Raw genomic sequence first — 25976 nt, forward strand, 5'->3', positions numbered from 1 at the left:
AACGCACGTCTCGCGCCAGCGGCGCCCGCCGCGGCACAGCAGGGTAGCGCCGCGGCAGCAGCGCCAGCACAGGCAGCGTCGCGGCCTCGCCCCTTTTGGAAGGGCCCCATCACGTGGAGCGTCATCAGCGACCCGGTCACCAAGGCAAAGAGGGAGATTTCGACGTACGTGTCGGCCACCAGCAACGCCAACGCCTTTGAAAAGCTGTGAGTGACAAGGCGACGGCCTGCAAGAGCCAACAAAGGCGCCCGTTGCGAAGAATGCTGATCCGAAGGGCGGTTGCCTGACCCTCTCGCATCTTGTCTTTGCACGACATCTTCGCCGCACAGGATGCTGCCCTGGCCGGAGAAGCTGCAAATCACGGCCATCAGCCAGCTGGCTCCCCGCAACCTGCAGATCTACGCCCAGAGCCAGGGGGCGCCCTATGTCCTCTTTGCGGCCGAGGCGCCCGGTACGCCGTCGGCCGGTGGCGACGCCGGCGGTGCCGCTGTGCCGGCCGACCGCAATGCGGCCATGTACGCCAGCCTGGCGGGCAGCCTGGATGCCAAAAAGAGCTGCGCGTTTATCCGGCACGGCAGCAGCGCCGGATCCGGGCTGGTGCTCTTTGCCACGACGCAGCCGACGAGCTCTGCAGAGAGGAATGTGGCGCCGGGCAGCGTGCCGCCCAAGCTGATCGGCGTGCTGTTCAAGGATCCCGTGCCGTTTGCGAGGCTACTTGCTGCTCAGGCCACGCAGCAGCAGCAGGTGCAACAACAACAGCAGCAGCAGCGGCAGTCGCAACTGCAGGCGCAGCCACAGCAGCAGACGCAGACGCAGTCGCAGACGCAGACGCAGACGCAGCCACAGCCACAGCCACAGCCACAGCCACAGCCGCAAGCGTTACCGCCGTCCGCACCGCAGGCGGCGCCACCACCATTACAGCAGCCGTTGCAGCAGCCGCAGCCGCCACCAATACCGCCTCCTCCACAGCAGCAGCAGCAGCAGCAGCCTCAACAGACGCCGGCGCAGCTAGGTGTGGCATCGACGAACGGCGGCTTGCCATCGGCCGACTTGGCCGGTCTGGCGCAGCTCCTGGGTCTAGGAGCGCAGGGCGCTGCACTGCTCGGCGGCGGCACCGGAGGCGGTAGCAGCGCTGGGATCGATCAGGGCTCATCACAGCCTCCACAGCAGCAGCAGCAGCAGTTATCGGCGGTTACGCTCGAGCAGCTCCGAGCTCTTGGCCTCATCCAGTGATTGGGTGGCATGCTCTGCTCTGCTCTGCTCAGTACTACGGTACCACGTCATCGAGGAAGGGGCCGTCGCCTGGTGACGGCATCGATTTCTTTTGTTGGACACTCGACGACGACGACGACGACGACGACGGCGGTGGCCAGTGTGATGAGGTAGGGGTCAGGGCAAGTAAGGTAATACATTGGGCCTCTCGGCCTCGGTGTGGGCATCTAGGTCGCTGAATGACGATCCGCGACCCTTTTGTTTCTTGTTCTTTCTCTTCTCTCCCTTCGCTTCTTTCATTCCGGCCGGGCAAGGAAGGGTGAGGACAAGGGAGGGTGACGAGGGGGAGCGGGGGGCCAAGTGGGGGTATATCAAAGGCAGCGAGGGGGGGTATCTCATCTCGTCTCATCTCGCCTCGTCTCATCGGGCATGCGGACCGGGAGCGCCGGGCGGGTCGCGCTTGTACGACTGGCTGCGCTGGGCCCGGGCGCGCACCTGCCGACTGGCCTGTTCGGCGACGAGGTGCGGATCCACTTCGGGGCTCTCCCACGCCACGGGCGGGGTCCAACTCTGCTGCTGGTGCTGCTGCAACTCGTCGATGCCCAGTCCGACCAGCTCCCCGCCACCGCCGCCGTTGCCGCCGCTGCCGATGCCGGCTGGGACGATGCGACGAGGGTCGGCGTCGCGGGGTGGCTCGGGCGCGGTGATGGCCACGGCGGGTGCGACGGGCAGGGCAATGGCCGGATCGACGACCGAGGTCAGACTGCTGACGCTCCGGTTGACTTGGAGGTTGCTCGCGATGGATTTGCATCCGCCCCCCTTACCGCTGCCGAGGAGGTGGCTTGTCGAGCCAGGCGTAAAGGGCGTATCGGGCGTCCACGGCGTCCACGGAGTCGAGGGCGTCAAGGTGGCCGCATCCGATGGCGACCCCAGGCCGGCACCGCCGTAGTCTTCGTCGTCGTGTTCCGCGCGATGGAAGACTTCAATGGCACCCATGACGGGATCCGTGTCGGTGCGCTCGTACCGCCTCGTCACCGTCTCCTCAATCGTCACCCCGCGCATCCCTCGCCCAGGAGCAGCCGTAGCAGCGCCATCGGCATCGAGGGCAGCGGGGGCGGCGTCTTGGTTCTTTGATCCGCCGCGTCGGTCCATGTTGGAACGAAGGTGGTGCTGCGTGTCGAGCAGCTTCTCGTCGTAGTAGTCGCCGTCGCCGTCGCCCATGTCGGTATCGGATGCCAGGGTGCGGTTGCTCGGACGCCGGAAGGTGCGGCGCGCGCTCAGGAAGGGATCGTCGAGGACGGAATCGGTCTCCGACGACCCGTCAACCTCGTCCTGCTTGGACATGCCACCCCCCGCCGCCGCTGTTGCTGCTGCGGGCCCGACGGGACGCATCGCGAGGATCCCACCGCGGCTGCCCTGCTTCATTTCGGGCGCATTGTTGTGGTGCCGCTGGAAGGCGGAAGCGGCCCAGGCCAGCGTCGTCTTCCGCGCCGACGGCGGCTGCTGCTGCGATACGCCCTCGCCACCGACGTCTAGGGCGCTATCGAGGCCGCCGTGGCTGCTACCGCCGTCGAGCGCGTTGCCGCTCTGGGTCGTGGTGCGGATGCGCGGGCGCAGCACGCCGGTGCCGTTGGCGGCCATGCTGCTCAGCACGGGCTCGTAGGTGCGGCTAAAGATGCAGCTAAAGATGCCGCCGCCGCACACGACGGCGCCGTAGCTGCTCCACAGCACGCCCTGGGAGAGGACAAACTGGCCATTGTTGCCCTCCCACGCCGCGTACCACTGCATCGCCATGGCCACGCCCAACCCGGCGTAGACGGCGCACCCGATCGTGATGCCGATAAACTGGACCATGATGTCGGCAAAGAAGCCCTGCAGGTACCGCCGCTGGGCACGGCGACCGCTGTGGGCCGTGGCGCGCGGAGGGCGGCGGAAGGTGCTCGGCTTGACGGCGGGGAAAAAGGTGGGCGCCGGCGTGTCGCGCGCCTCGAGCTGCGCCGTGGTAAAGTACTGCGACGCCATCTGGTCGCTCAGGTCTTCGGAATCGGTGTCGTGCACGCTCGACGCCGACGACGGCTTGAACCAGCGCCGATGCAGCGTCCAGATCGAAGTCGACGCCGGCGTCGAGCTACCGACGCGCTGTCTTCGACCGCCGACCGACGATGGGGCGGTGGACTTGTCAGTGAGGGCGGCGGTGGCAACCATACCGCCGTCGGTGCCGTCGACGGCGGCCGCACCATCGCGGACGGCCTGCATGACCTGCTGTTCGAGCTGGCGTCCGCGCTGCTGGGCGGCAAACGACTCGCTAAACGAGTGCGTCTGGTTGAAGCTGTTGAGCGTCTTGATCTGCCTGCGCACCAGGAGCGCGAGCGAGCCTCCGGCGAGGAGCTCGGCGACGCCCAGCACGAAGCCCGTCACGCTCCAGATCGAGTAGGCGACGCAGACCCACTTGCACGACTCGAGCACCTCGTACCAGATCCGCTGCGCCTCGACGAGCGTCTCGCGGTCCAGCGAGCCGGCAGTGCCGGCCGTGACGTAGTGCTGGCTCCAGGCGCGGTAGAGGCCGAGGGCGTGCTGCCAGTGCCGGTCGCTCAGGTAGATGGGCACGGCGATGGCGGCGAGGTGGGCAAGGGGCGCGGCGAGAAAGGCGAGATTGACGACGCGCGGCGTGATGCCGAGGCGCAGCGCCATCGACGGCGGCCGGTTGTACTGTGGCGAGATGGACTTGAGGGCGTCGGGCCGCGCCATGGCCACGCCGAGCATGGCCAGGTAGGCTCCGAGCGCCAGCGGGGTCCAGATGAGCGTGGTCCAGAGGAAGAGGTGGTCGGGCGCCACCTTGTTCTCGCCCCAGCCGACGCACATCCAGTCGCTGCGCGGCGAGGTGAGGAAGGGTTTCAAGGGCACGCAACCAGCAGGTTTGCACCGAGTCAGCTCGCCTGCCTGCCTGCCTGCCTGCCTGCCTGCCTCGGACCTAATCCGAGAAGGTCCCTGCGCCCCGCGCGGAACTCACAAAGCGATGAGGATGCATGCGTAGAAGAGGAGGATGACGCAGAGGTTGGTGATTGAGTTGGGCACGACGAGGTTGCCGTTGGAGCGCTGCGAGAGGCGAAAGAGCCACAGGGCGCGGTCGTGGAAGCGGCGTGCGATGATGAGGGTAAGGACGAGGACGAGGCAGGCGAGGATGGCCGAGAGGACCTTGCACTGGATGTAGACGGAGCGGCCGAGGTGCGGGTGGAAGAGGTTGTTGAGAAAGGCGTCCAGGTCCGCCACGGGAGCCGAGGAATCGAGGAGCGAGGCGGGCAGCCAGGCGCGGTCCGACTCGAGCGGGCGGTTGATGGACCACTCGCTGCGCGGCGGTGGCGCCGGCAGGTCGAAGCGCTCGTGGAGCGCCCTGTACGACATGGCGCGCGGCGGTCGTTGTGGCCGCCCGAGAGCGGCTCGGCGGGGTATGTAGAATGGGTGGTGACGAAGAGGAGGACGGAGAAGAGGAGGAGAGGAGGAGAGGAGGAGAGGGGGAGAGGCAGGCCAAAGAGGATGAACCTCCTTCTTGGGATCGACGACGGCCAGCGAAGAGGGGCTGGTAGGCGCTGCGGTCGCGGGGACGACGACAGGAAGCCAAGAAGGAATTCGAGAAGGAGCGGCGGGGAGGGCGCGGGGAGGGAGACGACACCGACATGAGCTCCCCGTTGCGGGGATTCGACGTGGATATATGTACCCGTCCTGCGGGTGCCGGCAAAGAGGCGGGGCGCAGAAGAGGGCGAAGACGTTGGGTTACGCTGCGGAGGTTGTCGTGCTCGCGCCCTGCCCCCCCTGCCAGGCCTGCCACGGCTACACGAGAGGCTCTCGCTCTTGCTCTCGCTCTTGCTCTCGCTCTTGCTCGTGCTCGTGCTCGTGCTCCTCTTGTGCTGCCGACCTCACTCTAACCGGGTCATCTATGTGGGCGAGGACGTTGGACGAGGTACGAAATGGGCGAGGGAAGAAGGAAACGAGAGGAGGGACAGGCTCACGAGGGTTAGCCAAGCGCACGTACGTCGCTGCAGACTATCGGCGATGTTGGGAGGGGCAGGGTGGAAGATGTCGAGGCGGCAGGCAGTCTTAGAATCTGGGCCTCGTCTAACTCGGCGGCCCCAAGACACGTCGGCTGGCCTTTGCCGCCGACCTGGTCGTGGTCGACGGCAGGCCTCGACGGCGTTGCATTGAGAGGCCGCGTTAGGTAGAGGCCAGCATACACGCGGGCGAGCCAGACAAGCTGTCTGCCTGCGGGCTGTCCTGACCCCTAACCAGGCAGGTAGGCAGGTCAAGATCGGTCGACATTGCCACCGACGAGAGCAGAGGTGGTATAGCGGTACTACATAGCTGTGAGCTCGCCCGCCCGTCGTGCCGAAGTGGTTGGATGCTGGCACCTCGCCTGGCCAGGGCTGGCTTTGGCTCGCCTCGCCTCGCCTCGCCTCTTGGGTCCCGACTGCCTGCCTGTGACTACACTACGCACGCCCACACCATGGGCATGATGGCCATAGCATGACCTTGTCCAGCGTACATACGTGTCGAGGTGTGCTGCGAGCAAGCTGCATCGCATGGTGCTGCTGGTGGGTCTGGCGCTGCTCCGTACGCCTATGTAGTCTGAGCGTCCAAAGAAGCGCGGGCGTAGCCGAGTAGCCGTCCGCCCGCCTGCGCCGTTGCAGTAGCGTGCGAGCAAACAAGCAGCAGCAGCAGGCGGGCAAACCAAGCAAGCAAGCAAAAGCCCCCCAGCGAAGCAGAAGCAAGCAAAAGCCACACCGAAGCCTGCGCCGCAGAGGCTAGGATGCCTCCGTTCGCCCCTCGTCCTGCCGCATATGGACAGGGTAGGTAGCTCCAACCCCACGAGGCACGCCAGGTGGGGGTACCCCCTAAACCGCCCAACGTAGCCCTACAAGGCGTAGCCCCTCGCCCTCAGACGCCAACGCACGGTACGGTCGTCTACCGCCAAGTGTACCTATACCGAACCACTATCTGTACCACACCCGCCGAGGCTACCGGTAGCGAGGCGCCGATGCCTTGAGCTTCCCACCCTACCCTACGCGATGCTGCACCTCCCATCCCCAACCTTCTACCGACGCCTGCCTTTTTGACAACCCACCGCCATCTTCAGGCAACCGCACCGCGGACCGGCATGCTGCTGCACGTCCATCAGCTGGCGCTGTCACCCGCCCGCCGTGACCACCGCGCGTACCATTCGCCGATCCTGGCCGCCGTTGAGGTACGTTGCGTTCGCCAAGGCAAGCGGCTAGGACACGCCCGCGGACGTCGTACGACTCGGCCGACCGACCGACGAGCTTGCTACCGTCATATCCCGCATCAAACAACCTCCCTCGACCGATTCGTCCCCACCCGTCTATCTCAGCCTAGAGGTCTCAATCGCCCGCCCTCGCGGTCGCACGCTCCGCGAGCTAGGTACCGTACCTATACGCCTACTGGTCCCCGGTGGCCCCCGAAGCTAGCCTGAACCTCGGGCTCCACGGATACCCCCTATCGACCCCGTACGTAAAGCCGTGTGGCGTTCGACTCATGCTAACGACCTTGCCCTGGCTTGGACTGCCTTGAAACCTTCTTGCCGCCGAAGAGGATCCAATCGGTGACGCGGGAAGAGGCAAGCGTCTGACAGGACAATTCCACCGTCCAACAGCTGCCGCTACCTATCCGTGGCTGTAGATGGCCTTCGAGGGCCAAGGAGCGCGTGCCCGCCTCATAGATACCAGCTCCTCTCTCTCTGTGTTCCCGCCCTTTGTACGGCGCAGCGACCCCGTGTGTGCACCGCACGCCCGCGCGCATCACGCGCCCACATGTCCAGAGACGCCAACATGTGCTCGCGCAGATGCCCGCCACCATCGTCGACCTGTCTTCCGTGTGCGCCCAGTACGTACGTACTAGCCGGAGTAACCAGGCGGTCCCAGGCGGTCCCAGGATGCGCGATACGACGCGATGGTGGCCGGGTAGCTTCATGCCACGCCGACCTCCTTCCGAGCTTCGCCGTGTGCGTCGCCCGCCCGGCCCCGCGAGACGGTCTCGGACGGCAGACAGGCTGCGGGCGGAATTCGCGCTCTTTCTGCTCAAGTCGATCGCGTCGAGACGAAATGAAACGAGACATACACGACGGTCCAAGCGAAGCGAGAGGCGAGGGCGAGGGTGAGGGGCGAGGCGAGGGTCCGAGGATCTTCGCAACCTCGTTCCTTTCCCACGGACCACCTCGGTCGTCATCCTCGAGGTGGCCATCGCTGGCCAGTGTGGTCTCGACGACCGGATCTATTTGGCCGTCGAGCCAGGGCCAGGGTGGTGGCAAAGGACGGCAGAGCATCAGAGTACCGACGTCCAGTCAGGTCTTGCCCGGCCTGGCCTGCCTGCTCAGATCCCAGCCTGCTATCGAGGGGGGACCTTCGGACCTTTGTCGGGCAGAGGGAGTGAGTGCTCCCTGCCTGTTTGGCCGACAGCGACAGCCTCGACCTCTTCCGTGCGCTCTCGACATGGACCACGACATCGCCACGCTCCTGTACACAGTACAATCCCGGTACCGGTACCTGACCTCTTCTGCCGCGGCAACACCATAGGTTAAGCACCTCCAGCCAAACCGGCATCGTCTCCTTCTCTTTATTGTCTCGTCGGAAGGAAGAAAGTACCCGCGGGCCCAAGAAGTCGGGCCTCCCAAAGGACCCGTGAGGACCGGATACAGTAGGTACAGTACAAGTAGGCAGGTCGAAGTTCGCTACTCTACGATACGAGACTCTTTCCCCCTGCCGACTGATTACCCTACCTGTTACTAGCGAGTCGAAGCGCAATGCAAGGAGGTCGCGAGAATTAGGCACGTCGAGGCGAGGCAAGCGCCGCGGATCCTACATATCCTGCCTTCTACTCTTACTACTATAGCTTGATGGGCAGGGCAGGCAGGTCTGCACCGACTCAACTACCAGTACATCTGCGGGCTGCTCTTCCGTGTTGCGTATTTGTTCGAGCCCTTGCTTTTTGCTTGCGCTTCCTCGCATCCATGCCACACTCTTCTTCGACTGCGCCACCACCGACGCCGCTACAGAGGACAATGACTGCGCCAGGATGCACCTTGCTTGCCCCGCTTTGTTGCAATCGCCGCGCACCGTCTGATCAATCTGAATCGGCACTCGATCTCAGACCAGACCAGAGTCAGAGTCAGAGCCAGAGCCAGAGCCAGAGCCGGAGCCAGAGCCGGAGCCGGGGGGTCAGAGTCGGAGCCAGGGCTGACCAGGTGATTTCGCTATTCGGCATCTGACGGACAGGCTGGTGTTGACTGTCTCGGCCGTCTTGGGGATTGACATCTGGATCTTGGCTTTGTGCCACCTCGGACCAGCCCATCATCCATCTCCACACAGGCAACCTACCTACCACCATCGTCCAACGTCGGGAGACAGACGCTCGAAGAGGTGGCAGCTTTGTTCGCCCATCGCCCTTCACCACGCCATCCGCCGTCATCATCCCTGCCGCAACCCCAACAGCCGGCATTCGAGGCTCGATTTGGCTCGATGGCGCCAGGCGCGCGGCGCGGTCAGCCCGCTCTCCATCGTCTGCGGACCTGCTCGAGCGTCTAGATCTGTTCGTCTGGGGCGCTTTGGGCGTCTGACCCACGCGCACGCATGCCCGCACCGACCACGGGAGCGGCTGCAGAGCCCAGTCGAGTACAGACGCACGGCAGCCGCGACACACCACCACTGCGGGCATGGCATCGACAAAAAGCATGGTATTTTAGAGGCGCGGGGCGGACGCCGCCAATCGCTGGAGCGCCTTGCCGACCGGCTCAGAAGAACTTGACCCAAAGGATAAAGAGGAAGATGAAGCCCATGGCGCCGACTCTGGAGGCGGGCGGCAAGAGCACAACAAGCAAAAAGGGGAAAAGGGGATCAGTTGGTGCGATCGGGGATGAACAGGGCACGCAAGCCTGCACGCCTCCGACTCACGGCGCCCACTTCCGGTAGAGTGCGTTGAGGTTGATCTGCCTCGCCGCTTTTCGGTACTTGAGCGATTCGTCCCGCAGCGACGACGACATGTGTGACATCTCTGCACGACGGCGACGGTGTCAGATTGTGGGGACAGACGGGTGAGTGGGACGAGCGCAGCCATCCGTCGGACCTCGGTGGGAGGGGGCACGAGGGCAGGCACTCACGATCTAGGCTGTCGCCGCGCCAGAGGAGGTCCTCCATGTTCTTGGTCATGATCCGCGTCACGTCCTGCAGGTCCTCGTTGAGCTGGTCGAGGTTGGAAGATGCCGCCGACTGCGCGGTCCTCGAGTCCTCGTACAGCCGCTTGGTCCGCTGCATGAAGGTGTCTGTCGTGGGAGACGGGCGCGAGGCGGGTCGAGTCAGTCGGCGGCGAGGGGCACACATCGAGCGAGGGCCGCCTCGGTCGTCGCGACGCCGCATCTGACTCACCGAAGCCGACAAAGGCGTATGGCCTCAAGCTGCGCTGCTCGACCTGGCTGCCGTAGCTGCGCTCAAACTCCTTGGAGAGCTCGTCGAGGTAGGAAAAGGCGAGCTTGCGCGGGTAGGAACGGTCTGCGATGGTGAGGTAGACGACCGAGTTGGGCATCGCTGGTGGTGGCGAGATCAGGTAGCTGCGGGCGATGTCGGCCGAGCATCACGAGGAGGACGACGACGACGATGACCGGGCCGAAGGGGTCAGCGACAAGCAAGATGGCGACGGGACGAGCCTCGGCGGCCGGGGCGCTACTCACTGCAAGGTGAACTTGCCGCTCTCGATGCTGCAGCGCTGCTCGGATGCGGGCGTGATTCTGCGAAAGATGAGCTTGGCCTGCTGCTTGTACTCGGAGAGGTCGCTTTCGGTCTGGCTGTCGTCGACGCTCTGGGCGAGCGGCAGGCCGTCCGAGACCCTTGCGATCTGGGTTGAGCGGACCATGGCGCGCGGGGGTGCAAAGTGGACTGCGAGAGGGTGTGCGAGCTTAACGTGGCGATGGTGCGACTGGCTGCCTCGATGAACGTGGTTGGCTGGTTGGTGGCTTCTGCTTTGGCGGTGGGCGGGTAGTGGTGAGTGACGGCGGTGGTGGTGAGTAAGTCTGGGCGCCAGCTTGTTTCAACTTTTGAGCTGTTGCCCCCGCGGCTCGGTTTGGGGTGTCCTGTGCGTCGTGGCGTGGCAGCCAGACCTCTGGCCGACCCTGAGAGTGCCAGGCTGGCTAGCTGCTCCACACGTACGCCTGCGGGACGAGACTTTGTCGCGCGAGAGACATGGCCGAGGCATCAGCCGCACTGGCCTGGCGGGCATCAACACCCGCCGCACCTCGCCTGCCATGGCTGTCTGCCTGCCTGGCTCCCCGCGCAGCCGCCGCGGCGTTCGCTGCTCGCTGGCCCCACACCCCGACTCTACCCTCCATCGTCTTGGAGCATCCCGTCTTGCCTCGGTACACTGACACTGCCCTCTTCATCCATCCTCGCTCCTACTACACTGCTGCTACCTTGACGCTCATCCTCTGCACTCCCGCTCACATCGCACCGCACCGCTTACCCAGCCTTGGGCGCGCATCCTCGGCACACCCCTTGCGCCTTTGACCCGCCTCCGGGACTCACCACCACCGCCGCCGCCACCGCCAACGCCAAGATGATGTCCGACGACACCCTCGATGCCACCGCCTCGGACCCGGGCCAGCAGCTCACCCAGCTCACCCTCGACCTCCGCGGCACCCGCTTCACCATCGAGCGCGACACCCTCATGAACCTCCCCGAGTCGGTGCTCCTCTGCCTCTTCCCAAACGGCCTCGTCCTTGCGCGCCAGCCAAAGCAGCCACAGTCCTTTGACGACGACGGAAACGACGACGCCGACGACGACGAGGAGGTCTACCTCGTCGACTTCGACCCCCAGTGCCTCTCCTACGTCCTCAGCTTCTTCAAGACGGCACAGGACGACTTCTACGGCATCGATGACCAGCCGGGCAAGTTCCGCCCCTCGGCCTTCGGCGGCAACGGTGGCGCGCACCACTACCAGCAGTCCTCGGCCGACTTCTCCGACCCCAACGGCCTCTATGGTGGGGGGCCGGGCATGGGTCAGAACCCGCTCCTCAACAAGCAGGCCATCATTGTCCTGCGAGAGGAGCTCGAGTACTTTGCCATCCCGCCAAAGAGGCCCAGGACGGCCGCTTCGGGCCCCGGCGGCAAGCTGACCCAGCCCTCTGGCGACCGGCTGGCGACCGAGAGCGACATCGACATTTCCAAGCTCGAGACGACCAACCCCGAGTCTGGGCATCCGACGCCGGCGCTCCTCTCGCTCAAGCAGTCATGCGGCCGCGCGCTGCTTGACCGCAAGCAGATCTTTACCGCGCTCCAGCGCAACGTCAACAAGGAAAACAACCTCGCCGAGCAGCACCTCATCGACATGCTCTGCATGAGCGGCTTTGACCGCAACGACACCTGGGGCTTCCGTGCCCTCGAGCCCTCGCGCTGCTGCATCACCTCAATCGCCCTCGTGCTGCTCAAGACGGGCATCGCCCACGCCGGCGAGCTCGAGGCCCAGGGCATCCGTCCCGACTCGGCCGAGGCCAACGACTACTACGACGAGACGGGCCAGACCAGCATGTTCCAGGGCATGAAGGTCGACCACCAGCAGCTGGCCACGGCGCAGAAGCTGCTGCTCTTCTGGAGGAAACCTGCGGTGAGTCGTCGGCGAGCCGAGCCATCTGTTTCCTTCGCCACTGCTTTCGCGCTATGCTCGCTACCGTTGGCCCCACGGTCGCTGACCTTTGCCTCCCTGTCTCTATCCGCCCCGATGCCTGGATTGACATGGCCCGCAGCGGAAATGCTGGTGGGATGGCGTCGACATTGTCCTGCCGCATCCCGACCAGAAGCCCAACCCGGCGGCGGCCGACTCCAACGACGCTGCCTCGACGGCGGTCTCGGTGGGACTGAGCACCGTCGCTGACGCCACCAGCGCCGAGCCCGACGCTGGCATGACGCCAGAGGAGGTCGAGATGCTCAAGAACGGCACTGGGCGGAAGGTGCGGGTGTGGGCAAGGCGGGTGTGGACGCTCGAGCTCAGCCTGATCTGAAGGCTAGTTGTCCAGCAGCGGCAGCATCGTGCGCTGCGACCGTTGCTCCGCTCCTCGCCTCGTCCCTTTCCTCGTCTTCGTCCTTGGCCCCTGCATCGCTCCGTCCACCCCATCCCGGTTTCGTCTCTCGTGCTCAAGGCCTCCTCCCCAGCATGCCCATGCCCACGGTACCACGGCCTCTCCTCGCATTCGCCGCCGCTCTGGCCCCATCCAGCCTGGTGCATCCACACTCCCTGACCCCCCCACCGCTGCTGGCCCGTCTACCCGATCCTGCTCGCACGTCGTCATCCCTTCTAGCTTGCGCTCGCCCCGCCGTGTACCTGGCAAGATACCCTTTCGAGCGTAGCCATGTGCTGCTGCCCCAAAACCCCCAGCCATCATATCCTGCTGCTCGTCGTGTGGCGTGAGAACCGTCTGAACATGTTGCGACGTAGAGGTCGCGGCGCCGCCTTTGGGTGCGCTTTCTCGTGCGAGTGCCGGTGGCGCGATCAAAATGCGGGAAGAACTCGAGGGTCCCGCTGCCCGCCTGGCCTGAGTCGCCTGCCGCGGTGCCGTCTTTTTTCTGGCCGCAACTGCCGCCCTCTCGCTCCGTGCTCGTTCACCACCATCTCCACCTTAGCCTACCGTGCGCCCCGGATCCCAACCAGAACACCGTCATCACCTCCCTACCCTCTCCACCGTACACGTCCCGACCTCGATACAAGGCATGGCTTTCAGGTGCTCGAAGCTCGCGCTGCAGGCCGCCGCCGCAAAGCCATCGTCTTCGGCACTCATCTCGGGCGCTTCGGCTTCTTCGTCGAGCCGGGTCATCTACCAAGCGGCGCGGACGTTGGCGTGAGTACCGCCAGCGCACCTCCTCCTCATGCAGAGCAGCATAGATCAGTCCTGACGCTGACCAAACACTACATGCGCCTCCGCACCTTGCACCGCCATCTCTTAGATCTTCGTCCCGAGCCGCTGCACCCGCCGAGGCCGCGACGCTCAACCAGCTAAGGAAGGAGCAATCGCTCGGTTCTACGCTTCGGGGAAGCGGCCAGCCCTCGTCTTCTTCGTCTGCCGCCGCCACTGATGCTGTCTCTGCCTCGACCGCGACCGGGCAGAAGCCCGAGCCCGAGTTTGAGATCCCCTCGTGCCTACTGCCCACCGAGACCCAACCAAAGACGCACGGCATCCACGTCGCCACACTCCACCTCCGCTGCTACGGCGACTCGCTGCAGAACCTCGACCTCCTTTGCGACTTTGCACGCAAGGCCGCCTTCTCGCTCGGCATCCCCGTGTCGGGCACCGCCCACCTGCCCGTCCGCACCGCCCTCTGGACGGTGCCGAGAAGCCCCTTTGTGCACAAAAAGAGCCAGGAGAACTTCTGGCGCAAGACGCACAGCCGCGCCATCAAGGTGTTTGACGCCAACGACGAGGTCGTCGACCGGTGGCTCCACTTTCTGCGCATCCACGCGCTCCCCGGTGTCGGCATGAAGGCGGAGCTCATGAGGTGCGTTCCGTCGGCCCCCCGGCGCTCCGAGCCGGTCTCAGCAGGGAGCAGAGTTGATCCTCGAGTGGAATGGCTGACCGTACCGTTCTTCCCCTCCGCACCGACCGTCCACCCCCAGGTATCACGAGGTCGGCATCGGATCCAAGCTGATGGAGGAGGCGCAGGCGCTGCAGCGGCCCAGCGCCGCCTCTCTCTCCGACAGCAGCAGCGGCAGCAAGGCGGAAGCGGCGGGCGGAAAGACAAAGGAGCAGAGCGCCGAGGACATCAAGCGCATCGCCGACGACATTGTCGCAAAGGAGGTGGAGAAGGACGGCGGATCTGCGACATCGACCGAGGGCACGAGCGGAAGCGGAGGCGGAGGCACCGCCTAGTTCGGAACGCGCAGTTTTTCAAGGCCGGAGAGACGTCCGGGCCACTATCTGGTCGAGGAGCGAGCGGGACGAATGCGATAATGATCCTGTCACCCTCACGACGCCCCATCTTAAGCGCAAAGAGGCCGAATTGACCGACGCCACCAGCCTCGCCGGCCAATGATACCGGGACTGCCGGGCTTCGCGGAACGAAAACCGGGCCTTCTGCACCACAGTACCATCGCCACGCTGACCTTGGAACAAGGTTGCAGCGCCACGGGCCGTGTCACGGTCGTGTGACGGTCGGGTCGCTGCTCGGTACCACGCGGTCGAGCTTGATGTTTTGTGCGGGCCCATGCTGGACACACGCCACCTTCGGAACGGCACGGGTGCGGTGTCGGCGCAGAGCTTGCGCGGCTCGTCGGGGCGCCGCGCGGCCGGAGGCGTCGACGACGTGGGGGAGGGCGGAGGAGGGGAGCCTTCAGCTCCATTCCGCTCCTTCGGCCGGCGATGCGGGGCGCGTTGGACTGCGCAGACGACAAGGTTGGGCGCCCAGCAGCAGCGTGGCGCTCCTCGTAGGTCACACAGCCCGGTACAGGCTTGCTAGCCGGCTGGTTTGCTGGCTGGCTGGTTTGCTGGCTTGCCGACGTCGTCTGCCTGCGTCCGCACTTCATTTGCGATTCTGGCCGGTGTCTTCGTTTGTCCTCGAGCTGGGTTCCGCGCCGAGAGCGGAAGGCGGTGAGGGTTCCGTCTGGGCAGTACCTGGGCAACCGAGGTGATGAGGGCCGGCGTTGCGTGCGACTTGATAAGGGGAGGTCAGGGCCACCAACAGGAGGTACCGACCACTCGCCGCCTCGCCCTCTGTGCAAGTTGGTCGTCGATACAATGCATCGTGACCCTCCCGTCCATCAAGGCCCTCATCTGCAGCGTCCCTCAGCATGGCGCTCGACGTACCCGACGGCCCAGCAGCGACGGGACCTCGTAATCGGTATTGAGAGCCAGGCACATCGGCTCAGCCTCGTCGTGCTCGACGCCTCGGACCGCCTGGCGATCCTCTATGTGCACCACGTCGTCTTCAACACGGATCTCGATGCCATGTACGTTGACCCCTCCGTCCCGGAATCGTCGTCGTATGGCCGCTGGAGACATGAAAGAGGTTGAAGCTGACTCCGCACCGTGTCTGCTGGGCGTCGACGTGACAGGGCCCGAGCGTGCAGGGCGAGCAGGTTGATCCATGCCCTCGACATCCTCCTCGAACGATGCGCGGGCGACGGCCGCATCGACCTCTCGCGCGTCCGTGCCATCGGCTGCTGTGGTGCAGTGAGTCCAGTCTGATCCAGCCGCGGCGGTGTATCGACGTGTGGCCATCGGGTCTTGCGCGACTGACGAGTGCCTGCGTCGCTGCACCTGTCGACGCGATCAGATCGACATGCCCCTCTGCCTCACGGTCGAGGCAAACGAGATGTTGGCGAGGTTGTCGCCCCGCCTGTCGCTCCCTTGCCAGCTGGCCACGCCTTCCTTCGCCTTGTCCGACACCGTCCCGGCGGCATCCAACGATCGAGCGCCCCTCGATGGCGTCGCCAGCGCGATGCCCGCATTCCCCACCGTGTCGTCGCAGCAGCAAGGCAGCAAGGACCCACCCGGCGCTTTCGCAGAAGGGATCGCGCGGCTGTGCGGTCGAGGCGCGTCCATACAGCCGTCGCTCTACACGACACCCTCGGCGAGCACAGCGCACACCACGACCGACGCTGGCCTGGTCGCGTCGCTCCTGGCGGGTCGCGTGGTTGGCATGTCGAAGAGCGTGGCGGCCGCAACTGGCCTGGCCGCCATCGACGAACTCGAGCACGAGCCACCTCGCTGGTCCGGAGATCGGCTTGCATCGATCGGTGGCGAGACGCTCGTGCCCCAATTGGCTGCCAAGCTCGGACCGATTGACTCGGCCGCAGTTTCTCCAGCACAGCGGCAGCAGCAGAATACTGTCTCGCACTGGCTGCAGCAGCGCTTCGGCTTCGACCGGAGCTGCATCGTGGCGCCTTGCCTACCGTCGTCGGTCGCGGCGTTCCTCTCGTTTTTGCCCCAAGACAACGATATCGGGCTCGGCACCTCCTCGACGCACGACGAGATGATCGTACCGCTCTCGGACCCTCGGGCACTCCCGAGCCTGGACGCCCCGGCGCAGCTCCTGCCCGACCCCGTCGATCCGTCGCGACGCTGGCTGGCCGTGGTCCGCTTCGAGGGAGCGGCAGAGGCGCGCCAGATTGCGCGCGATACGTCGGCGAGCGGCCGGTGGAGCACGTTTTCCAAGGTGGTCCACGCCGTGCCCTTTGGCGCCACGCCGTCGCTCGACGACAAGCGCTACGCCCTCTTTGCGCCGCGCGGCCCGCGTCGTGGCCTGCACCGCTTCGAGGCCGGAGAGGCGGTGCCGGCGTTTGGCGATACCAGGGCCGACCCGAGGGTGGTGCTCGAGGGCCAGGCCATGGCGATGCGCTCCGCCCTCGAAGACATTGCCACCTCCGCCGCTGCTGCCGCCGCTGCTGCTTCCGGTGCTGCGGACGATGAACGTGGCGGGACTCGTCGAAGAGCAGCGACGCTGCGCCCGCAACCGCGCCGCGTCTACGGCTGGGGCAAAGCGGCGGGCGACCCAAGCGTCGCGAGCGTCGTCCGCGACGTGGTGGGCGGCTCCGTCGTCGTGGCTCGGGACGACGTCGAGAGGGCCAGCGAGACGCCCAAGCCGCTGCCGCGAGCGCGTCGGGCGATGGTGGGAGCGGCGCTGTACGGTCTCTTTGAAGCCGATGCGAGCAGGTTCGATTCATTCGAGCGCGTCGTCGAGCAGACCTACGGTCTCGCCGCACCGCACACCGACGTGCCCCTGAGCCCGACGTCGACGTCGTCCTGGACGCCACACGCAGCTAGGCGCACGCGGGTGCAACGAGATGCAAACGGCAGGCAAGGATCCGAGGTCGCGATCAACGTGGACGCGCGCCGACTGGTCGAGGTGGCGGCGCCCGATGCCGTCATGGTCGACGTCTACTCTGCGCTCCTGGTCGAGCATCGTCGTCTAGCCACTGTGCTCGCAAAGGCCCAGACGAGGAACGAGTCGTAGCGGCCGTGCCTCTGCCGGACCTCGGCCGGTCGACCCTGCACAGCGTCCTGGTGCTGCGTCCGGTAACAAAGAGCAACGGAACGGTGGCTGCCGCAGTCGAGGTCGGCGCTCTACCTCGGCTTCCTGGTTTCCCTGGCGTTGCTATGCCATGCCATGTGCGAAGGTGGCCTTTGGCTGGCTCGAGGGAAAGAAGACGTGTCGAGGCGATGGCAGGCATGGAGGGTACAGCCTCAGCCAGGGTTTGGGCGGTGCAGGTAGGAAGGCAAACGCGCAGGTCGGTGCTAGCGGTCACGGTGAGAGGCGTGCGAGTTCCACCTCGCCCTTTTGATCCCTTGGCGTCCCCATCCGACCGACCGACCACAGCAAGGCTAAAGGTGCGAGCACTCAACAGTGGCTTGGAAGAGACGTCCGAGGGTCCAGCACGTGCCCAAAGACAGAAGCAGTAGTCGAGCAAGCCCGGGTCCAGCGTGGCAGCGCAGCACGGCGAGGGCCTCGAACGACAAGGACGTCTCGAGAATGGATGGGCACAGGCACAGGCGCGCCGTACACGTCACGGGGGGCGCCATTGAAGCGCTGTCGCAGGGTTTCAGCGGGCCGAAACTGTGGCGTTACACGTTGATCTCCTGGGCCAAGGCGTGGACCAGCTGCGGCTCCAGTTCGTACGACGTAAGCATCATATCCAGACCTGAACCGTAGCAGGTGCCTGGTCTCCATCTGCGCCCGAGGTCGCTCCATCACTGGTCGACGGGCCCAAATCCGCCGTGAAGCTCATCGCACAGCAATTCCAAAGCGTCAGAGCTCATATCGCAGATGTTGGTCGGCTTGCACCTCGCCGCCGCGCCCAGGAACAGGCCTCGGTAGGCGCGGTTGACTCCGCAGTACCACCACTGTCCGTGGTCCAACGTGAGCCAGACTTCCTGGTCGGCCGTGGCGGCTGCCGTGGCACTGTGCGCCATCAGGGCCATCGAACAGGCCAAGGCTACGGCGAGCTTCATGATGGCTGTCGAGGAGGGGGACTGAAGCGGTCCAGGAAAAGGGTGTCAGGACGTGTCGACATGCCGTTGTTCGACGAGGAAAGGCAGGCGTAGACACGCAGGCAGTATACATACGGTGCGAGGGTTTGGGTGGTGCTGGTAGGAAGGGAGACGCGCAGGTGGGTGCTAGCGGCTTCGGTGAGTGTCCTCCTCCGTCCTTTTGATCCTTCCTTCCCCCCCACCCTATCGACCGACCACAGCAAGGACAAAGGTGCGAGCACGTACTGACCAGGAGCTTCGGAAGAGATGTCCGACGAACCCCCACATGCCGAAATGAGACTGCGGCCAAACGACGACTGTAGCTCGAGAGCACCGTCGGATCCCGTTTCTTTGGTCCCGTTCGACTCCTGTCCGAGTGACCCCTCCGATTCGGCCATGACCAAGGCTGTGCGCCACGTGGCCGCAGTTGCCAATCCCACCACCGGTCGCACTGTCCCGACGGCTGAGATCCTTACATATTTGGGAGATCTCTTGCGTGGATCCAGAGCGAGACGCGCATCGGCGGCGGCTAGGATCAGGCGAAGCGTAAGCTGGAGCCGGTGTCGCGCGGCGCAGCGACCGATTCGAAGCAATCGAAGTGAAGCTCTTTACAGCAGTCGACTTGGATCCTGGTGTACAGGAAGGCAATGTTCGAGCGCTGACCATACATACATGCCGACAACCCCCACGAGAGAAGTCGTGACCCCTTCGGAAAACGACGAGTCGAGCAAGCAAGCCCGGATGCAGCCCTTGTTCCCACCTCCTCACGCAGGCCAAGTGGGGGTCCAGGCCCCTCGAGCGTCCATGACATCGCCGCTGTGCGCCCTTGCGGCCACGAGAATGTAATCGAGACCCCCCAACGCCCGCCCTGACCCTCGTTAATTGTCGTTGGGCGGTGTGAGGGAGCCAATTTGCTCGCAGGTCTGGTAAAAGGCGCCGTAGCCCATCTCTGGACAGTATCCCGATGGCAGGCATCTGGCCGCTGGGCCGAGCCAGAGGCCTCGATAGTCGGGCGAGGACCAGCAGTCCCTCATGTACGTGTGGCCTGGGTCGTCGTATATGTACCAGTGGTCCTGCGAGGGGGCTTTGGCCATGGCGAGGGGAATCGAGGCGGCCACGAGCGCCAGGACTGTGGAGAGCTTCATCGTCGTTCTGCGTGTCTGCATCATCGCCTCCGGCGGGCAGAAGCAGGGAGGGACGGTAGTACCGCATGAGCCGGCAGGGGTGAACGATGGGGGGAGGGGGAGGAGGATGGTGGTTGGGAGAGGGGGAATATGTCAGCGAGCGTTGCGGCAGCGCAGGGATATCTGCCATCACGACGCGTAGAAGCTCACCGGACGAGTGGCTAGAGGGGATGTATCGAGACCAACGAGCTGGTCTTGCAAGTTGCAAGATGGGGAGGGGTTGGTGGTATGGGAGACGGGGCCATGCTTCCCCCTCGCCCTCTTCCCTCTTTATCCTGTTCTTGTTCCCTCCCGAAGCCTGACACTCTGACACGGATGCCATGCCGATCCAGCGGGCGAACAGGGGCAGACAAAGTGTCGGCAGCGTCGTTCCGAGGATGAGACGAGCAACTGGCGCCCCACCAGCCGGAAGGCGCTCGACCGGCCGATGGCGTGGGCGTGTATCGTTGCGGGAGAAGCGGGTGGGTTCGGGTTGCGAGAAAAGGTGGGTCGTTCATTCAAGCCTACGTAGGAAGGTAGGCCGCTTATTCGAGTTGCTGGTTAGGTAGGGAGGTCGTGCCATCGTGCCGGTCGAGATCTCCCCCTCCCATGACAAAGGTGGGGGCGCGACACGAGGAGGTTGCCGTGTACCTTCGGCTTACGGCAGATGAGGTGTCAGGCGGCGACGAGCAGCTCACTCGGGAGAGTCATACGAAGCAAGCAATGCGAATGTCCCTTTACAGCAGTCGAATTGAATTACGCCCCTGATAGCAAGGCGATGGGGGCCAATGTGAGGCAATGGCAGAGCAAGCAGAGCGGGGTAGGATAGGCAGGGCATTCCACACGGGGGTGACAGCACGGGGTAACGACGGCAAACGAGCGAGAGCAACAGAAGCAACGAGGGCGGGCGAAGTGGTATCGGTCGCGTGATGGGACGAGGCGGTATCGTGGGGGAGGTGGGCGCGTCGGGCAGACAAGAGGTCGGCGACGAACGAGAAGAATCGTCCCTAGACCCCTCGACCCTCGACCCGGTCCACCTGAACCAACCAGCCAGAGCCTGTATCGGAACGACCTGGGCGAAGGGGGGACCTCAGAGGCAGATGCCGAGGATGCACACGTCGATGCTGGCGCCCTTGAGGTTGATGAGCGAGTTGTCGTTGATGACGGTCGTGGTGCCGCTCTTGACGACCTGGTAGCAGCAGGCGTTGCCCTTGCACTTGGGCTTGGCCGTCGCCTTGTGCGTCTCCTGCTTGGCGTCGCCGTTGGCCGAGAGGATGCTGAGGTTGATCGAGAGGTCGCTCAGGTCCAGCAGCGAGTTCTTGTTCGACACGAGCGTGTCGCCGTTGCGCGCGGGCGACCAGCCACGCGGGCAGGTGCCGTTGGAAGAGGGCTTGCCCGAAGACGAGTCGCCACCGCCGTTGCCGCCGTTGCCGCTGCCGCCGTGGTGGCTGCCTCCGGACGACGACGACGACGAGGATCCGCTGGAGCTGGAGCTCGATGTAGAGCTGCTGCTCGAGGACGACGAGCTGCTCGAGCTCGAGTTCGACGAGCTGCTCGACGAGTGGTCCGACGAGCTGCTGTTGCTGCTGCTGCTGCCGCCCTTGCCGCCCTTTCCGTCGGTGTTGTTCGTGTTGCTCGAGCTCGAGTGGCTGCTCGAGCTCTGCGAAGCCTGGGCGGCCGACGCCGAGCTCGACGCCGACGCAGCCGACGCCGAAGAGTGCGACTCCGAGTTCCAGCTCGAGTGGTTCTCGCTGTAGTCGTCGTCGTCGTCGTCGTTGTTGCTGCTGTTGTTGTTGTTGTTGCCACCCTTGCCGCCGTGGCCGTGGTGACCGTGGTGGTGTCCCTTGTGAGCGGGTTTCTTGGTGGGCGTGGGGCGGCCGCACTTGTCCTCGACGGGCGTGCTCTTGTTGTGGCGCTTGTGCGGGCGGCGCTTTTCGAAGCGCGGCGTGTGGTCAAAGTCGGCCGCGACAGCCTGTGCGACAGCGTCGCGAAGATGCGAGCAGCGGTGGACAGGTCGAGTGGAAGGTGTCAGTATCGTGCTCGGCCTCCGCGTGTGGCACGACCCGAACGACGACACGACGCGGTCGAGAGATGGAGGGGGCGGCAACTCACGCGCTCGTAGTTGCGGGCAAAGACCGAGTCCTCGCGGATCTGGACGACATCGGCCGAGACGGAGCTCGAGGCGGTCATGATGGCGACCGTGACGAGGACGCCGAGCGAGGCGACGATCCGGTTGATACGCATCTGCATCTTGGGCGAAGGTAGTTGGGGAGAGGGAGAAGTTGCGAGATGGCGCGACGAGGTCCGAGAGGGGAGATGGAGAGGCAGAGAGAGGGCAAGGTATAGCAAGCGAGGGTGGTGCGTCGGTGACGGTCAAAGAGCGTGGGTTTCGAGACGGTGTCCGAGGAGAGGGGAGGAGGGTGGAGAAGAGAGGGGGGAAAGAGGTCGCCGGAGGATGCTTTGCTGGGATGAAGGGGTCAGTGAGGATGAAGGATGGGAGGGTATGGCGAGAGCGTGGCCAGGGTTATATACGGCCAGGTGGCGGTTTCGTTGGTCATCTCGGTCCTCGCTCCCTGTTGCCTCGATACGGGGGAGGTGCGCGGCAGCGAGATCAGGCTGATCCCGGCCACTGTTCCTTGCACATCCCCGTGTGATCATCGATCCGACTCCTGCGGAGGATCGACGAGGGAACAAGGTGATCACGGCAAGGGGGCGAGGGCAGAAGGACGAAGGGGCTGCAGTCAGAACCTCGCCGTGTCCTTCGCTTCGCACCCTCGTCTGCACCTAGACGATGCCGGCTGCGATGGAAGATCATGGGCCTGCCACGGTACGGGAGGGTAGCTTCGAGGGCGGTCGGGTGCCGAGGTGGTGGTGTGTAGTCCCTCCCCCGCGGACATGGCGGGTCGAGGGCGAGGCGCTGACCGGCAGGGCAGGGCGAGGGGGCCTGGGAGCGGTGCAAGGGTCATGGGCGTATCAGAGCAGGCAGGATCGCCACCCGGCGTGGCGGTACGGTAGCGGTACAGGGGTACGTCGGGAGCTTCTGTGCGGCGAAGCGAAGCGAGGCGAGGGGGTTCCATGGACCGGAGCAAGGACGGTTGGGGGGTCGGTACCTGCGTCGCGCCATTTGCCCGCTCCAGAGTAGTATCTTCTCTTTCGTATGCCACTGGCAGGAGTGAGACCTGATCGGCAAGGGGGCGAGGTACAGTAGCAGGTCCCAGCTCACTCATAGTCGAGAGATAGGCTGGATACAGTAGAGGCCAGGGTTTGAGCGGCGCTGCCTTGCTCTTGTATGTCTGCTGGCTCTTTGTGCACGGCCGTCCTGCTTAAGGTGGCCAGAAGGAACGAGCGAAGGGCTCTAGCGCCGTCGATGAGCGGCGCAGCGCAGCGCGAGAGTGTGAATGGATGCCGGTGAGGTCAGAAGGTTCGTGTGCGACGGGGCATGCTGTACGAGGTGCGTAGATGAAGAGGGCCAAGCAAGGTACGGCGCTAGCGAAGGCTGCCTCAGCCTTGGGGGAGCTCAGCAGGGCAGCGCGGCGAAGCGAAGCGTGTGTGCCCGGTGGCTGGGCCAGTGCTTGGTACCGCACCGCGCCGCATGGCTGGGATGTCGATCGGGCCGGTCAGTTCGTGTGGCGTACGCAGATGTTCGGCCCTGGGAGCGAGGAGCGGCAAGGCAGGAGGCGGGAGGCGGGAGGCAGGAGAAGTAGATCAAGGGGGTTGGTGCGCGTGTGTGCCTGTTCTTGCCTTGGCTGTGCGGCCTTGCTGGGGACAGACGACGGCCGATGCAAGCGTGCAAGCAAGCGTGCAAGCAAGCAAGGACAAGGACAAGGACAAGCTAAGGGCGCACGGGGTGCGAGGGCGCAGCAATCAGATACGGCAGGCGGGCAGGCAGGCTGGCAGGGAAGCAAGCAAGGAACGCTCAGTCGGCGTGGTCCATCGTGGCGGTGGGGGGGTAGGGCGCAGTCAGGGGTAACGGGTCGCAGCAGAGCAAAGCCTAGCCGAAGCCCGGCCCAATTCGACAGCCTAGACGCCGTCAGCCGGCACCGGCACTCCGCGGCGTGGCGTGGCTTAGCCAGTCAGCAAAAGAGACTGGCCTGGCCGGGTAAAACCCACCAGCTTTGACCACTGAACGACAGAAGCCGTCCCGCGCTGTTGGCTACCGTAGCATCGCATCGCATCGCATCGCATCCTCTTGCACCGACAGAACCAGAGAGGAGCCGCGAGGTGGGTCGAGGTACTCTGTACTGGAAAGTCAGGAGGCCCTAGGCCGTACCTGCATCCCCGCATAACGCTGGGCTCAGTCCAAGCCCGCCCGCCTGCCCCGCTTAGTGTCCACTCTGGCGCAACTGGAGCACAGACCGGCATGCCGCTTCAATCACCACCACTGGCCGCTTCTTGCTTCTTCATATCGTTCCATGCCGAGCAAGACGAACCGTGCACACGCATCAAATTGGCAGGCTAGGCAGCCGCTGCCGCAGCCGTAGCCAGAGCCGCGCTGCAGGCCAGCAGGCAGGCAGGCAGGCAAGGGGTCGCCCCGTCCCTGTCTCTCTCAGCCAGAGGGGACCCCCCTGACTGCCCTCCAACCCGATCCGATTCGATTCGATTAGACCGTATGCCTGCCTGGTTGCCTGTCTTGCCGTTGAGCGACAAACGTACGTTCCCGGGAGACGGGCGACGATCCCCGACCAAAGCACAGACACCTACAGTACCGTACGCCGTGCTATCCTCCGGCGAAATGAGAAGAGATCCGACCGGTCATGGCTGCGACACCAGCATCGCTTCCCCTCCTCCCGGCATCTCGACGTTACCCGCAGACGAGCCGTTGTATCGTCACAGACCACGGCCGAATGGGCGTCGCTTGCTCTGATAAGATTGACTTACTGTCAGCCCCTTGGCGTGTGGAGTCCGCGTGATGGAGAGGAGAGGCGTCGAGGCGGAGCGTTTGGCGTCGAATCATCGCCCCCATTGTCGTCCCCCTTCCCGTCCCCGCCCCCGCCCCCCGGCCCGCTGCAGCAGATTCGTCTTGACACCATTCTGGTGCCTCGATGGCATGGAGCCTGCTCCGTCACCCATGACCAGGGTAGGCACCTGCTCGCCTCGTCGCACGGCTTCCTTTCTCGTCCGCCGGAATTCGCTCTCGTCTCGCGGATCCCCCGTCGCTCGGCCCTTTGCCACCGTCATTTGTGTCATATCCCCCCCTAGAGCGCACGCACAGCAGTGACACGCTGGCAGGGGCTCGCACGAGTCAGACCAGACCAGACCAGAGCAGAGCAGAGCAGACCAGACCAGAGCAGAGCAGAGGGCCGGAAAGAGTGGGGATGTGGTGCAACTGGGTGCGTCTATATGCGTTGTGGCGCGCGGCGATCAATCTACGTGCTACTTGCTCCTCTTCTTGTATGCCTCGTTCATCTCCTTCTGCACGTTCATCATGACGGGGACGTGGCACTTGTACTCCATGCTGAACTCGCCCTTGCCCTGGGTGAGGCCGCGCAGCTGCGACGAGTAGCCAAACATGTCGTTGAGCGACACCTCGGCCGTCAGGGTGAATTCGTCCTCGCGCACCTCGGTGTCGCTGATGGTGCCCTTGCGCTGGTTGAGCGCGCCAATCACGGCGCCCTGGAACTCGGTGGGCGCCACCACCTCGACCGTCATCTTGGGCTCGAGGATGACGGGCGCCGCCTTGGCGTACGCCTCGCGGAACGCGCCCGCCGTCGCCAGGCGGAAGGCCAGCTCCGACGAGTCGACCGAGTGCGCCGCGCCGTCCTCGAGCACGAAGCGCACGCCCGTCACCTGGTGGCCCGACAGCGCGCCCTTTTCGAGCGCGTCGTGGAAGCCCTTTTCGCACGCCGGGAAGTAGCCGTTGGGGATCGAGCCGCCGACGACGCGGTTGTCGAACGCCACGTCCGAGCCCGTCTCCGGATCCACCTCCATCGGCTCAATGTAGCCCATGACGCGGCCAAACTGGCCCGCGCCGCCCGTCTGCTTCTTGTGCGTGTAGGCAAACTTGGCCGGCTGCGTGATCGTCTCGCGGAAGGCGACGCGCGGCTTGCCCGTCGTGCACGGCACGTTGTACTCGCGCCGCATCCGCTCGACGTAGATCTCGAGGTGGAGCTCGCCCATGCCCGAGATGATGGTCTCGTTTGACTCCTTGTCGACGTGCACCCGGAACGTCGGGTCCTCCTTCTGGAAGCGGTTGAGGGCGCGCGAAAAGTTCTGCGACGACTCCTTGCCCTCGGGCGTGATGGCGAGCGAGATGACGGGCTCGGGCACAAACATCGACGTCATGCTCAGCTGCGTCGTGCCGTCGGTGAAGGTGTCGCCCGACGAGCACTCGACGCCAAACATGGCGCAGATCTCGCCCGCCCCGATCTCGTCGACGTCCTCCATGTCGTTCGAGTGCATGCGCACCAGGCGCGGCACCTTGACCTTTTTGCCCGTGCGCGCGTTGAAGATGAGGTTGCCGCGGCGCAGCGTGCCCTGGTAGACGCGCATGTAGGTCAGCTGGCCGTACTTGCCCTCCTCGAGCTTAAACGCCAGCCCGACCAGCGGCGCGTCCGACGCGGGCGACAGCGGCAGCGAGGGGGGAGCGGCGTTGCGCTTGG

General features: G+C 64.9%; 9 protein-coding genes across 9 annotated transcripts in view; 4 read left to right on the forward strand and 5 right to left on the reverse strand.

Moving 5' to 3' along the window:
• PFL1_02679 (uncharacterized protein) overlaps positions 1 to 1233 on the forward strand; it is a gene marked incomplete at both ends in the record, with an annotated part of 3190 nt that extends 1957 nt beyond the window's left edge. Inside the window, 2 exons of the mRNA XM_007880193.1 lie at positions 20 to 206; positions 330 to 1233. Of these exons, the coding sequence (XP_007878384.1) occupies positions 20 to 206; positions 330 to 1233 (1091 nt within the window). The remainder of the gene's footprint in view (positions 1 to 19; positions 207 to 329) is intronic.
• Positions 1234 to 1632: 399 nt separating this feature from the next.
• On the reverse strand, positions 1633 to 4614 carry PFL1_02680 (uncharacterized protein; the record flags this gene model as incomplete). Its single annotated transcript, XM_007880194.1, has 2 exons — positions 1633 to 4081; positions 4223 to 4614. 2 exons carry the CDS (start codon positions 4612 to 4614, stop codon positions 1633 to 1635), a joined length of 2841 nt encoding a protein of 946 aa, XP_007878385.1.
• Positions 4615 to 9007: 4393 nt separating this feature from the next.
• On the reverse strand, positions 9008 to 10122 carry PFL1_02681 (uncharacterized protein; the record flags this gene model as incomplete). Its single annotated transcript, XM_007880195.1, has 5 exons — positions 9008 to 9062; positions 9168 to 9267; positions 9374 to 9535; positions 9639 to 9820; positions 9941 to 10122. The coding sequence occupies 5 exons, from the start codon at positions 10120 to 10122 to the stop codon at positions 9008 to 9010; spliced, it is 681 nt and encodes a 226-aa protein (XP_007878386.1).
• A 696-nt stretch (positions 10123 to 10818) lies between these two features.
• PFL1_02682 (uncharacterized protein) lies at positions 10819 to 12259 on the forward strand (the record flags this gene model as incomplete). Its single annotated transcript, XM_007880196.1, has 2 exons — positions 10819 to 11865; positions 12005 to 12259. The coding sequence occupies 2 exons, from the start codon at positions 10819 to 10821 to the stop codon at positions 12257 to 12259; spliced, it is 1302 nt and encodes a 433-aa protein (XP_007878387.1).
• Positions 12260 to 12965: 706 nt separating this feature from the next.
• PFL1_02683 (uncharacterized protein) lies at positions 12966 to 14119 on the forward strand (the record flags this gene model as incomplete). The annotated part of the gene is made up of 3 exons (XM_007880197.1): positions 12966 to 13093; positions 13200 to 13748; positions 13867 to 14119. The coding sequence occupies 3 exons, from the start codon at positions 12966 to 12968 to the stop codon at positions 14117 to 14119; spliced, it is 930 nt and encodes a 309-aa protein (XP_007878388.1).
• A 1408-nt stretch (positions 14120 to 15527) lies between these two features.
• PFL1_02684 (uncharacterized protein) lies at positions 15528 to 17201 on the forward strand (the record flags this gene model as incomplete). The annotated part of the gene is made up of 1 exon (XM_007880198.1): positions 15528 to 17201. The coding sequence occupies one exon, from the start codon at positions 15528 to 15530 to the stop codon at positions 17199 to 17201; it is 1674 nt and encodes a 557-aa protein (XP_007878389.1).
• A 3266-nt stretch (positions 17202 to 20467) lies between these two features.
• Positions 20468 to 21627, reverse strand: PFL1_02685 (uncharacterized protein; the record flags this gene model as incomplete). The annotated part of the gene is made up of 2 exons (XM_007880199.1): positions 20468 to 21349; positions 21490 to 21627. 2 exons carry the CDS (start codon positions 21625 to 21627, stop codon positions 20468 to 20470), a joined length of 1020 nt encoding a protein of 339 aa, XP_007878390.1.
• Positions 21628 to 22118: 491 nt separating this feature from the next.
• On the reverse strand, positions 22119 to 22604 carry PFL1_02686 (uncharacterized protein; the record flags this gene model as incomplete). Its single annotated transcript, XM_007880200.1, has 1 exon — positions 22119 to 22604. The coding sequence occupies one exon, from the start codon at positions 22602 to 22604 to the stop codon at positions 22119 to 22121; it is 486 nt and encodes a 161-aa protein (XP_007878391.1).
• A 2146-nt stretch (positions 22605 to 24750) lies between these two features.
• PFL1_02687 (uncharacterized protein) overlaps positions 24751 to 25976 on the reverse strand; it is a gene marked incomplete at both ends in the record, with an annotated part of 2964 nt that continues 1738 nt past the window's right edge. Inside the window, one exon of the mRNA XM_007880201.1 lies at positions 24751 to 25971. Within this exon, the coding sequence (XP_007878392.1) occupies positions 24751 to 25971 (1221 nt within the window). The remainder of the gene's footprint in view (positions 25972 to 25976) is intronic.

Source organism: Pseudozyma flocculosa, assembly GCF_000417875.1.
Source record: "Pseudozyma flocculosa PF-1 unplaced genomic scaffold scaffold00007, whole genome shotgun sequence".
NCBI lineage: Eukaryota > Fungi > Basidiomycota > Ustilaginomycetes > Ustilaginales > Ustilaginaceae > Pseudozyma > Pseudozyma flocculosa.